Genomic DNA, 13,195 nt, shown 5'->3' on the forward strand with positions numbered 1-13,195 from the left:
TCCCTGAGGCTCCCAACTATAAGGCAGAAGTTGCACTGGCCAGCAGAGGCCTCTGGCCAGCATAACCTGGACACTCAAGGATGTATCTGCGGGTGAGCCAGGAGTACAGCTGGAAGGTGTCACTTGGTGGTAGACCCTGCATCTCAGGAGACCAGGCTGGGATTCTGACGGCCAGGGCAGGGCCCAGGTGTGCCGAGCAGAAAGCTAGGCCTCGTCAGGGGAGGGCCAGCCCAGGCTGCGGGGCAGGATGCCGGCTTCCCAACCACATCACCATTCATACACCGGAAGCATCTCAAACAGGAAATTCTTTATTGCAAAGATACAAAAGCAGTCACTGCGACATGTACAGCAATAAATTAGGTGGTGGCCATGAGGCAGGGCGCAGGCAGGGAGCCAACAGTCTGTGATCTCGTCTCAATAATTTATGACGTGGGGGAGAAAGCTTAGGAAAATAAATATTGAAATGAAACTGCCAAGTGGCAGGTGGCTGAGGACGCCAGGCCTCTGCACGGTCAGCATATGTCCCTGTTGCCTTTTGAAAAAGTAAAGCTTGCTTTGAGAAGTCGGAGGAACAAGACAGAAAGCTCACTTTTATCTTAAATAAAAACATCCATATATTAAATTGTGACAACGAAAACTTCAGTGACACAAAGCCACGGGGCGCACTCACACCCTTCCCAGCCCCCTCCAGGCAGGTGCCCTGCACAGGTGCTCCAGGTGGCATCGAGAGCCCTGCCTATCCTGGAGGCCAAGAGTACCGAGCCTTGGCCCAGGAGACCACCATAGGCCAGGACTGGACAGCCATCCACACGGTGATCACCTGCCTACCACTGTAGCCCACTCTGTAACCACTCACCTAGTGTGACACCTGGCTTTACCAGTGACCCGGCATGCCTAGGGCCACCACAGAAAGACCGGGGGAGGCTGTTGGCACCCTGGGCCTCCGTTCCTCGCCCCATTGTCCAACCCACTCTGCATTAATAAAGATCTACAGTATCAAACTGGAAAAGAAAATTGTTATGAAAAATCTGTACGATAAAATGTGTATATAATTATATATATATATATATCTTCTCTCTCTTTAAATATCCCATGGTCCTTATTGATATCCAATATGGATTACCTACCAAGGCTATGGTTCCGACAGCGCTTACTACGTGACTGGCTGTGGCTCACCTGCCCCACTCCCTGCCTACCGTACTTCTCAGGGCCCGGATGACACAACCAGTCCCTTCATTAGAAAGCACAGATGGCCAGTGGCCCAGAACTCTATGAAGGAAGAATAGGCAGGTAACAACTGGGCACCAAAGTTGCAGAGCATCTGCGCCTATAGTCCGTCCTGGGCCCCAGCTGACCTGCCCACACGATGTGTCCACAAGGCCCTCTGGATGCACCCTTTGTCCCTTCCTCCAATCCATGCCCCTCCAGCCTCTCCCACATCCCCTGGGCTTGGGTTGCCAGGACTCCACCTCATCCTTCTCCACCTCGCTCCCCCACACTTCACCCCCTGCAACAAGGTACATCTTAACTGCCACCTCCATATCCCTCAACGTCTCTTAGGCTTCCCCTGCTCCCCTCTGCCAAGCCCCAGAGAGCCCGAGCCCGGCTGTTTGCTGGCTCTGTGGACAGGGTGGCCCCTGTACCACATGGGCAGCCTCCTTACCTAACGGACCTCCCACCCCGCTTCCAGGGACATACCACGACATCCACGCGCCCCTCAGCACACATACTGGACAGGCTCTCCTGTGTGGCCGCCTGGCCAGTGGCTTCCTGTCTTCACAGGCTGTGAAGGCAGTCTGTAGTCTGTGGACACACAGGAACACATGCACTAGCCCCCGCAGGTGAACTGTTCCCCAGGACATGGGTGTGGCTCTAGCACACTCTGACAAAGACAAGAAGGCCAGAACCCGGAAAGGGTCAGTATGGTTTCCACCCCAGCTGGAGGCCCGTAGAGAGGACAGCATTGAAGGCGCTGACAGGCAGGCACCAGAGAGGTGGAAGACAAGTCCTCACACCCTGCCACAGGGGCCTGGAGTTGTTCATCCTGGCCCACGTGGTTCCTGTCAGCTCCTAAAAACACAGCCCAGGGGGAAGGAGCAATGTGAGTGGGCATTGCCTGTGGCACTGGCTCACGAGAGCCTCCCTTTTATCCTGTATCTGCCTGTCCCCTGCTGTCCCTGCCCTCAGCCCCGCAGGGTCCACAGCAGGCAGGTGGGCATGAGGAATCTGTGCCAGGGAGCCCGGGATAGGCGTGAGGGCTGTGCCACTGCCCGCGCCCCGCCCGGCCCCGGCAGACACTAGGAGGCAGCTGAGAAAGGCACGGAGGTGGAGGAGAGCTCAGCAGATTTGACGATGGTGATGACACTGGTGGTGGCCACCTTGGTGGGTGTGACAGGACCCCGGGCCACGGTGCGCGCGAAGGTCTGCAGGGCCTCGTACTTGGAGCGCAGGGCATCCAGCTCCAGGCGCATGCTGCTGTTCTCGCGGGCCAGCTTCTCTACTTCTTGCTGTAGCTCTACGCGCTGGCGCTCCAGCTCCTCCTTCTGGGTCACGCGCTTGATGCGGCAGCTGGCCGCGTAGCCCCGGTTCTTGAGTGTCCGCCGCCGCTGCTTCAGCCGAGTCACCTCCTCCTTGGTGAGCCCCCGCAGGTGCTGGTTCAGCTCCCGCACGGACATGGACACCAGCTCATCATCGCTAAGCACAGGGGCGTTCTCGCCCGCCTCCTTCTTGACCTGAGGAACCACATGAGCAGTGGTCAGCACAGGGGGGCACACGGGGCTCATGGGACTGGTACACAGTCACCAAAGGCTGGGGACTGGTACAACAAAGGCCCGGAAGTGCCTCTCACCTGCCCTGTACTCCTATTCTGCACCATGGTGACAGCGTGGGATGCAGGATTACACTCATGGCAGGGTGCCCACAAACAGCCTCACTGCTGTTGCTATGACCCCTCTTTGAACAGGGAGAACCCAGACAGCCATTCCCCCGGAGAAATGAGGTCTTTGTCAACTTCTAAAGCTTTCTAGCGACCTGTGGTACTGGGATCCTGCCCTTCAGTGCTCTGGCCAAGCGCTTTAAGTAAAGGACAGGATGACATGGTGGCCTGCCCTTCCCTGACACCCACCCACTGGGACAAAACATGAATTTGGCTGGTCAGGGCTCACACGAGGGGCCCAGCACACAGCACTCAGGAGCCTCTGAGACAAGGAAGCTGACTAAGAAGACCCGGCAGGTAGTGAAGGCTGGCAGAAGGGATGCCACCCAGCCCACCTGGCATCGGGGGACAAGTCTGGGCAGAGGAAGAGCCTGTGGATACAGCCCCGGGTAGCTAGCATCTGTTCTGCAGCTGCCCTACCGCCCTCTACCTGTGAGCTACCTCCCTGGGTATCAGGCCCGGCTCTTCTGGGTCACTGTCCCACCTCTCCTTCTGGGATCCGTCTCCAATTCCAGAGGACAAAGCTGACCTCATTTTCTAGGGCAGTGCTGTGAAAGAGGGGTTTGCCAGGGCAGTTGTCCCTGTGCCATGCCAGGACAGTGCCGGTCACAGCCCATGCTGGCTCAGCCCGCCTTACCTTCAATGCTTTGTTCGGCTTGGGATTAGTCGTCATAACCCGGGCCCTGTCACCAGGACGGAACCACCAGGAAATCGTAGCTGGAAAGACACAGAAACAGCCTGGGTTAGGACCTAGCGACCTAAGGACATTGCCTGGAAACGGGGTAGGCCGGTCCTTAAGCCAGTGGTTCTCAACCTTCCTAATGCTGTGTCTCTTTAATATAGTTCCTCATGTTTTGGTGAGCCCAACCACAAAATTATTTTCATTGCTACTTTATAACTGTAATTTTGCTACTATAATGAGTCGTAGTATGTTTTCTGATGGTCTTAGGTGACGCCTCCCGCCCAATGAAAGGGTCGTTTGACCCCCTCCCCAGGGAGTCGCAACCCACAGGTTGAGAATCACCGCCCTAAGCGATCTGGAGCAGGCACCCTGGCCAGCCTGCCTCTGCCTAGCAGGGCAAGTGAGACCCAACCACTCCTCGTGATCCAGCATCAGCTTCAGACAGGACCCCCTAGGTCACTGGGGGCTGCCATCCTGTCCCTGATCCAGCTCAGTAAACTGCCCATCACGAGCAACGTTGCTTCCTGCTCTAGATGCCCCCCTTACCACAGACAAGACATTAGCAACCATGGGATACGAGGTGCTGCATGCATCCTCAAGACCAGAGGGACCTGCCAGCCACAGAGTCAGCTCTCTAAGCGGCAATACCCAGCTCTTGGGACAAGCAAGAGCTCCTGTGTTCCGGTCTCAGCCTGAGTCACCAGGGAGAAGGAAGGCCCTTTCCCGAAACCTCATTCACCTCCCAAAGACGGAGGGGGTACAGAGCACCTGCCACTCGTCCCCAGCCCCGCCCTCCTGCCACCCATGGGACACCTACCGCTGTGAAGGACACTGCAGCTGTGACATCACCAGTCCTCCCAGGCCACCCCAGCCCCTCACAGTGAAGCCAAGCGCCCTACGGGTGGGGTGGGGGCTACGGGTGGATAAGCGGGCTCAGAGGATCCAGCCAGAGACCTACGGCCACCTGGCAGAGCTACCAGGCTGTCTGGCAGGACTTGTCCCCGTGGCCAGCCCGCCAGCCCCCTTGCCCGCCCTTCTCACTCTCCAGTCTGCATTGTGTCACACACCCTCATCATTCATGAAAAAGCCAGCCAAAGCATCCCAAGCATGATTCCCCTCTGATAGTTGCCATGGCGACCTTGGGATGTAGCCAACCCCCCACAGTCGCCATGGCAACAGAGAAGCCCAAAAGCATTCGGGACTTGTGGGTCAAGCCTGTGTGGAAAGACAACACGAGGTGCTCAGGCAGTAAACAAAAACCCATTCATTCCCTGACAACTGGGGAAGGGGCAAGAGGGACAGGGGCAGCTTTTGGTGGGACACACCCCCACCTCTTCTATTTCAAAGCAAAGATGGGCACAGAACGAGGGACATCAGGGGAATCACACAAAGGAAGGTATGGAGGACAGGCATGAACAAGACAGTGGGTAACCTCCACTGTCCCCTCCCCTCACAGACATGAGACCTTCAGGGACCATCTCTCTAACCTTGCAATCCTACTGCTGATGCAGGGGGGAGGGGGTCCCGTCTCCATTGCCCACCACCCTTACTGCCAGGAAGCCATCAGCGAGACACAAGGCATTGACTCTGGCAGTAGACACCCGGCACCCTGGTGACATCACTGGTCACTCTCAGGGGCAATGGCAGTAGGTAGAGCAGGGCAGGGGCAGGGCCAGGAGGCTCAGGAAAGCACCATGCGCCTGACACAGTCCCTGAGCTGGACTAGAGGCGGTGGGGGTGATCTAATAGTGATAAGAGATCACATGGGGATCTGGGCAACGTACGTACGCATCCACACATCACCTCCAGCCCTAGCTGGGTTACAGTGGCACAAGAGAAGTCCGCAGGCTTCTGTAGCTCCACTGCGAACTGAGTCAGGCGCCTAGGAGCCTCGGGGGCCCTGAGAAAGTTTTCCCTGTTATGCAGGGAGGAGGAGCTGGGCATCTCTTCCAACTTGCAACCCCAGCGTCAGTGACATAGCTATGTGGTGAGTCACAGGCTGTTTACAGAGCCGGCTCACATTCCCACACAAGGACACCCCTCCCACCCGCATGCTCACGGGCCCCAGGGGCCACTGCCAGCGGAAAAGGAAGGTGCCGGGGAAGAAAGGGGACTCAACTCAGACCCCATGGCGTGCAGAGAGAGATGTGTGGGCCAGGGCCCAGCCTGGGGCAGGACTCTTTCCACTCCCGTGATGGTGGTGCTGCGACACCCAGGTGGCCAGGATGTGCACAGGGGCAGGGGCTCGCCCCCAGGTGACCCCATGACCCCGGATGGAGGCCACCTGGCCAGCAGGACGGGGGGGGGGGGGGGGGGGGGCGCCCTTCCTGGCTCTTTCCATGAATACCCATTTCATGGGCTCCTGCTGGGGTCTGAGTTCAGAGACTTGTCATCAGTTCTCAGCTGGCTTAAAGATGACACCATGTGAGGCTGAGGAGCCATGGACAGATGCCAACCCCTCTCAATGTTCAGGGTCACTTCCTCAGAAAAAGAGAAAGGCCCCAGAGATGGCCGGTGATATTGGCTGAGAAGCCCCAACTCAGGAGTCCTGGGTACACACATACTGAGCTAAATGTGTTTACCTACGCCTACCCTGCCCCAGCTAGGCGCCTGCTCCTGGAACCATGCTCAGCAGGGCCACCTGGACCTCCTGTCTGTCAGGATAACTCAGTCCCATCCTGCATGGCCAACATTGTACAAGTCTGTCCAGGTGAAAGGTGAGGCCCACATTGGCCCTGGGTCAGAGATGTGCCCTTCTGCCTGGTGTTAATCACGGGGGGACGATCCAGGGGACAGAGATTTTCAGCAACTCAGTGTGTGGCTAGGATAGCATCTCTGCCCCAAATACACCAAGCACATGGGTACAGTCCCAACCTACCCATCAAAGGTCAAGCTAGGCCTGAAGGATCACAAGTTCAAGGCTGGCCTGAGTTACAGAGTGCATTCAAGGTCAGCCGGAACAACACTGCCTCAAAGTAAAAAGCAGGGATGTAGTTCAACAGCAGAGTGTGCGCCTAATGTATGCATCCATCCACAAACCATTAAAAAAAAACAAAACCAAGGACCGTGAAGGGGGGACTGTGTTGTTTGGGGGTCTCCTGTGGTGCTAGGGGCAGACCGGACCCTAGGACTTAAAGCAATCTAAGTCTCTGGTACCGAGGCTTGCCCCAGCACCAGTGCCCTGAATTTGTGACAGATTTCTGTTAAGACAAATGTGATCTCAGAACACTGAACCACGTGGTTCACAGAGCTTGGGACTAGGGCAAGAGACTCGCTGCAAGGTCAAAGGCAGCCTGGGCTACATGGGGGAAATCCTGCCTCAATAACACGAATAATGATATATTAATATTATCTTATATTAATATAAAATGTAACTATTGTTATTATGGTAGTTATTATTGTTGTTGTTGTTAAAGCAGCCACGCCTGTCATCACCGCACCGGGGAGGTAGAGGCAGGATGATCAGGAGTTCAAGGTCATCTGTGGTCTGATTGGGCTACTAGATAACCTGTCTCTAAACAAAAATAAATCAACTACTCTTTTTTTCCTCCCTCCAAACAAGGCTTCTTCTGTGTGTCCCTGGCTGTCCTAGAACTCGCTCTGTAGACCAGGCTGGCCTGGAATTCAGAGATCCACCTGCTTCTGCCTCCGGGTGCTGGGATTAAAGGCATGGGCCACCACCGCCCAGCAAATCAACCACTCTTTTTTTGTTTGCTTTTTGCTTTTTTTCGAGACAGGGTTTCTCTACGTAGCCTTGGCTGTCCTGCACTCACTTTGTAGACCAGGCTGGCCTCAAACTCACAGAGAGATCCATCTGCCTCTGCCTCCCGAGTGCTGGGATTAAAGGCATGCGCCACCACCGCACAGCAAGTCAACTATTCTTAATGGCTGCTGTAAGCCGTGAACTCTCAGGGGAGCCTCAAGGCCTCCTTGCTGAGCCACAGGAACCCACCAGAAAAGCTGCTTTACCCCTTCCCGTCATTCAACCAACAAGTAGATTTCCTGTTGCCTTTTACAACTTGAAAAGCCACCAAGAGATTTAAAAGTACGAGTCAAGGCAGGGGTCCTGGGTGGCAGTTCAGAACACAGCCATCAGGGGACAGGGCGGCCAGCCCTTCTATTTGAGGATGGACTGGGGTAGAAGAGGCATAAAGAGCGAGGAGGCACACTACAGAGCGTGGGAACCCAGCCTGCTACGCAGGGACAGCAGGTAGTCCGGGCACTAGTAGACTGTCCTTCTCCGAGAGAAAGCGAGCCAGGCATAGCATCTCCCATCCTGCTTTCACACCCCAGTAGCTGTCCTTCAGCCCCCTGCTGCCCTGAGTGCACTCCTGGGGGCATTTACAGCCTCAGGCCTGCCTCCCTGCACCCCTTCCTGGCACCCAGCACATAGCAAGGACCATGTCTAGGGCTAAAGGAGAAGTCGACAGGGAACCCTGGGGACCTTGCTGCCAGGCCTTTGACGGGACAAAAGGGAAGGTCCCACATTCTCCAAGGGTCTCCATGGTCCCTGAGGGCACATGTAACCCGGACCACCCATCTCTGCTGCGACTGTGTCAACAACCTGAGGGTTCTGAATGATACCCCTGTCCCACAGGGTGATGGCAGCTGCGGCTCCTGCACCCCCCAACCCAGCTGACAAGGATGTGTGCTCTTCAGGTTCCTGGTCCCCCAAAATGGGGAAAGGGAGCAGGGTGGGCAATGAGGATGATGAGAAACCCATTCTGTCCAATGCAACAAGTTCAAGCTCCCAGACAGCACATAGCACGCTGACAGCTGCGAGCCACAGAGCCTAAAGCCACTAACAATGAGGCGACCTCTGCTTGGGAGCCTCTCACAAGTCCACGGAGCCAAGTACCCTTTCCAGGACCCCGAGGGTCCATGGGGCTGACACACCCCCAGCACCCAGTGGGCACATGCTTAAGAACCACACCACAGCTGGTCAAATGAGCTCCTACCTCTGTGGACCACTAGATTTCACCACGCTGTCCTCTCACAGCGCTGGGCACCTCCGCCCAGCTCTGGCTGGCTGGCTGCCCTCCCATAAGCCACAACTGTCTGCCTGGCCTAGAGGACGTCTGGTCACCTTGCGTTTGCAATCTCGGGAAGCTGTGTCATCCCAGGTCTACGCAGAGGTGATTCAAGCAGCTTCAAGGCTGCATGTGGCTGCTCTCCTTCTGTCTCTAACTCAGACCTCCCCCCGCCCCGCCCCCATCCCCAAACCCCCAACCCCCTTGATGGGCTGAGTGGTCCTCTCTGCCACCAGGTGGTCCTAGGGTTTCAGCCACCTTTTAACCTTCAAGTCTCACTGGGGATGTCCCCTGGAAACAGCCACGGCCGGGTGTGTGTGTGTGTGTGTGTGTGTGTGTGTGTGTGTGTGTGTGTGTGTGTGTGTGTGTGTGTCTTTTCTCAGGTTGTTTACCTTGTGTTTTGGGGGTTTGGTTGTTGTTTTGTGGGTTGTTTGTTTGTTTGTTTTTGAAACAGGGTTTCTCTGTGTAGCCCTGGCTGTCCTGGAACTCACTCTCTAGACCAGGCTGGCCTCAAACTAGATCTGCCTGCCTCTGCCTCCCCAGTGCTGGGATTAAAGGCGTGCGGCACCACCTCCCATCTAGCTTATTTTTTTCCTTTTAATTTTTCTTTTTTTATGTATACAGTGCTCTGCCTGCATGTACACCTGCAGGCCAGAAGAGGGTATCAGATCTCATTATAGATAGTGGTGAGCCACCATGTGGTTGCTGGGAATTGAACTCAGGACCTTTGGAAGAACAGCCAGTGCTCTTAACATCTGAGCCATCTCTCCAGCCCTTCTCTCTGGCCCCCAACCCCTTTTAACTTTTAAAAATTACATGCATGCTAGATATAGTGATGCACAACTTTAATATCAGCATTTGGGCCCCAGAGACAGGTTGATCTCTAGGAGTTTGAGGCCAGCCTAGTTTCTGTAAGGAGAAAGAGAGAAAGAGGGAGACAGGGAGAAAAAAGCGTGAGAGTGCAGGTGCACACTTGCCAAAGTGGATGAGAAGGTCAGAGGATAATTTGTGGAAGTCAGGTTTCCCCTTCCAAGATGCAGGTCTTGGGGATTTGAACTTGGGTCCTCAGGCTTGATGGCAAGCACCTTTACCACCTGAGCCATCTCACTGGCCATACCTTATTTTTTTTGAAACAGGGTCCTTCAGTGGCCTGGAACCAACCATAAAAGGTTAGGCTAGCTGACAAGAAGGCCTCAACGATCCTCCTGTCTCTACCTCACCAACGGTGGGATAACAGAGTGTACTACCACATCTAACCTGTTTGTGTGGGCTCAAGCAAGCGCATCATTGAGTTATCTCTCCAGACCTGTTAGTTTGTTTTAAACGGGGTCTCACATAGCCCGGGCTAGCTTAGAACTGGCCTTCTCCTGCCTCAACCTCCCACGTGCTGGAATTACAGAGCCGGCTCTTGACCTACCCAGTCTCAAACATGGCCTAGCTTCTCTCTGGGCTGTAGCCTTGGTGTAACAGATATCCAACTCTGATCTTGGTGTCTCAAATTTAGAGCTACAGCTAGCACAGATCTTGGGGTTCCCTTCTGAGCTTCCTTCTCTGGCTGATGTGTGCTCCTGGCTGTGGTGGATGTGGGGGGAGGGGTCTCCACCCCACCCTCGACTTCCACTTCCTCCACAAAGCCCTCCTAACTGCTCTCTTCAGGGAGCCGGCATTTTCCCTGGGCCTAGACCTGGCTCTAGAATTTTCTTTCAGCAGCTTCGCTGCATAACAAGCTCCTGTCAGGCAGAGGACTTGTGTTCCAAACACCAGCTCCCTCAGGGTAGGAAGGCACTAAAAAGGGTCTACTTTACAGACTGAGGCAGGGACTCAGACAGGAAAGGAAGCCATACTAGATGGCCCCTAGGAAGAGCTGGCAGGTGTGTCATCAGACATGGGGGGGGGGGTCGGGAGACACGCCTAGCCTCTAACCTTGACCTCTGACCTCAGGCCAAGCCATCAAGCAGCATAGGCTGTAGTATCCCTGGCACCCCCACCCCCACCCCCACCAGGTAGTGTGGTGCACAATCCCTGGGGTTCAGGTCTACCTCTGTGAAATTCTACGGATTTCCAGATAACACTTTCAGTTCCCTGCAACTGCAAGGAAAGAGGAAACATAACACATGTGTGACTTATAAAAAGCAAAAGTAAATACGGAGTGACCAGGCATCTTCCCGGAGGAACGGGGGACAGGGAGGGTGGGGCGGGAGAATGAGTCACTGTTTATAGCTCCAGAGATCAGCCACACAGAGAATCCTCCCAGCTGGCCTGATTTCCATTTCCCGTGTGGACTAGACCCGGGATCCAGAGAACTGGCTCCAAGAAACCTTTAGACTCGGAACAGCCAGGGCAGAAGCAGACACAACTTCTTGGTCTAGACTGCGCGAAAAAAAAGAGTTGCCGGGGACGGTAAACAAATCCTGGGCCGACAGAGCCCGGGACTCAAAACTGAGGGTCCCAGGGACAGAATGACCGGAAAAGACTCACCAGAAGCCTTCTGGGTGCTAGAGAAAGGGCTGGGGCACAGAAAGAGCCGACTCTCCGAGGAGCACGGCTTCCCAGGACCCTCTGTCCAACTCCCATTTTTAGCAACTACCTGGAAAGTACACAGCCTTGAACTTGGAACATGGCCTTGCAAGCCCAGCTCAGCTCAAGAACAAGACAGGAGCGCGCTCCAGCCAAGTCTGGTGTGTTTTTTGTTTTGTTTTGTCTTTTCCCCTCTAATAAATGTTTTATTTTGGAGTCACAAGGAGTTTACTTTTAAGTTATAACATTAGATTCATTTCCTTTACCAAGGTCAAACTCAACATGTCTCCTGTTGATTTATCTAAGTAGAGAGGAAGGCTTTTGTCGTCATCAGTGGGTGCTGACGACGGGCTATAGGTGTGTCCTACCTTATCCACAGCTTTCCTGACTCTGTCCACACGCTTAGATTCATACTATTTTGTTTTGGTGTGGGTTTTTGTGACTGTGTCTCTCTATGTAACTGAGGTTGGTCTTGAACTAGCTATGTAGTCTTAGATGACCTCGAACTCAAGACCTCAGAGTGCTGGGATTACAGGCACGCACTACCATAACATAACAGCTTTAGATCAACACCTTTTAAAGAAGCTCCTTGGTGCTACACCACCAGACTTGAAAATACCAGCTTGAGGCATCACAGTACCCACGTGCATGCCACCACCTACCTTTCAGGAACGTGGTCACAGTAAGACCTCAGCAGGGCCAAACCCGGGGGTGGGGGTGGGGGGTAGGGTGGGGGGGTCCCAAAGCTGATTTTGATGATTCCACAGAAAGGGAAAGGCTGAATTAACAACCAGCTGTGGCATTCACTAGGTTTTTGGGACAAGAGAAGGCTGAGAGTGCCTGTCTGACAATTGGTGGGGAATTGTTAAAGCGCATCTGTGTTAGCTGTAAGGGCTGTGTGAAAAGCAAGGCACAGCGTAACTTCACAAAAGAAACAAGAGCACCAAGCTGCCTGGCCTCCCAAATACCGACTGCCTGTGAACAGGGCAAGTTCTGGGAGGCTGGGATGACTGCCATCTCCGAGTGTAAGGATGCCAGAAGAGGAGTCTCTCTCCCAAAGGGACCTTACTTAAATCAGGCACCTAGGACCCAGGAGGCGTCCTTCACCTATAATTTGCTAGATTTCGCGCCTCACACTCTTAACACACCCATGCGCTCACCCTACAAGGGAACCTCACACTTTGGAGTTGGAAGAGACCTTGGCCCCCCCCCCCCCCCCGACCACACCTGAAGAAAGTGGCGGAAGCAATAGGCTGGCCAGGACGGTCACCTGCCTCGGTCCCCACCCACAGCTTCCACATCCGGCACCGCTGGCCGGTCAGCTGATTAAAAAGTGACACCAGTTACCTAGGCCCTTGCGGGGTCGCGGCTGGGAGATTGGGGGGTGGGTGGGGGGGTCCTAGGCCGACGGAAGTGGCCAGGTGCGCACGGCTCCCGGGTGCCTCTCCCGCACGTGGCTGGCCCCGCTTGGGCCCTGAGCCAGGTCCCGCGTGGCACGTGCTCGAGGCCCAGGCTGGGCCCGCGGCCTTCGGGGTGCGCCTCCCGCAGGTGCGCGAATTCGGGGTCTCCCTATCCAGTACCCGAAGCCCCTCAACTCACCCGGGTCGCGCGCGGGGCCGGGCGCGGCGGCTCCTAGTGGACTCGCACTCCACGCGCGCTTCTGCTCTCACGCTCCCCGCAGTCGCCGCCTCCGCCTGCGCGCTCCGGACTCCACGCTCCGACTCGGCGAAGAACAACAAGTCCTCGCCGCCCGCCGCCCGCCACCGGCTCCCCAGTACTGACACCGCTTCCGGGATCGCGCGTCGAGGCGCGTCACCGCCCCGCCCCCGCGATGACCACGCCCCTTATCTGATCACGCCCCTGTTACTCACGCCTCTTCTCTAGCTACAACCACGCCTTCTCTGGGCGCCCGTCGGCGCCACGCCCCTGGTGGCCACGCCCCTCGCTGCCCTAGTCCCTGGCTCCACCTAGATCTTTCCACGTGCAGTTGTCTCGATGCTGAACCCCCCCAACCCCCCGACGCCCGTGGCC

General features: G+C 55.6%; 1 protein-coding gene across 1 annotated transcript; it reads right to left on the reverse strand.

Moving 5' to 3' along the window:
- Positions 1-288: 288 nt before the first annotated feature.
- On the reverse strand, positions 289-12,973 carry MAFK (MAF bZIP transcription factor K). Its single transcript, XM_084761379.1, has 3 exons — positions 12,764-12,973; positions 3,573-3,652; positions 289-2,732 (listed from the first exon to the last, which is right to left on the reverse strand). Exons 2-3 carry the CDS (start codon positions 3,606-3,608, stop codon positions 2,298-2,300), a joined length of 471 nt encoding a protein of 156 aa, XP_084617505.1. The 5' UTR covers positions 3,609-3,652; positions 12,764-12,973; the 3' UTR covers positions 289-2,297.
- Between the last annotated feature and the right edge of the window lie 222 nt (positions 12,974-13,195).

Source organism: Acomys minous (genome assembly GCF_964271855.1).
Source record: "Acomys minous genome assembly, chromosome: 16".
Lineage (NCBI taxonomy): Eukaryota > Metazoa > Chordata > Mammalia > Rodentia > Muridae > Acomys > Acomys minous.

Bases quoted from the DNA above. Each gene is read 5' to 3' on its own strand.
- MAFK (XM_084761379.1), bottom strand. From the start codon at position 3,608: ATGACGACTAATCCCAAGCCGAACAAAGCATTGAAG. The intron at 2,733-3,572 runs GTAAGGCGGGCT...GTGGTTCCTCAG, and splicing joins AGCCGAACAAAGCATTGAAG to GTCAAGAAGGAGGCGGGCGA.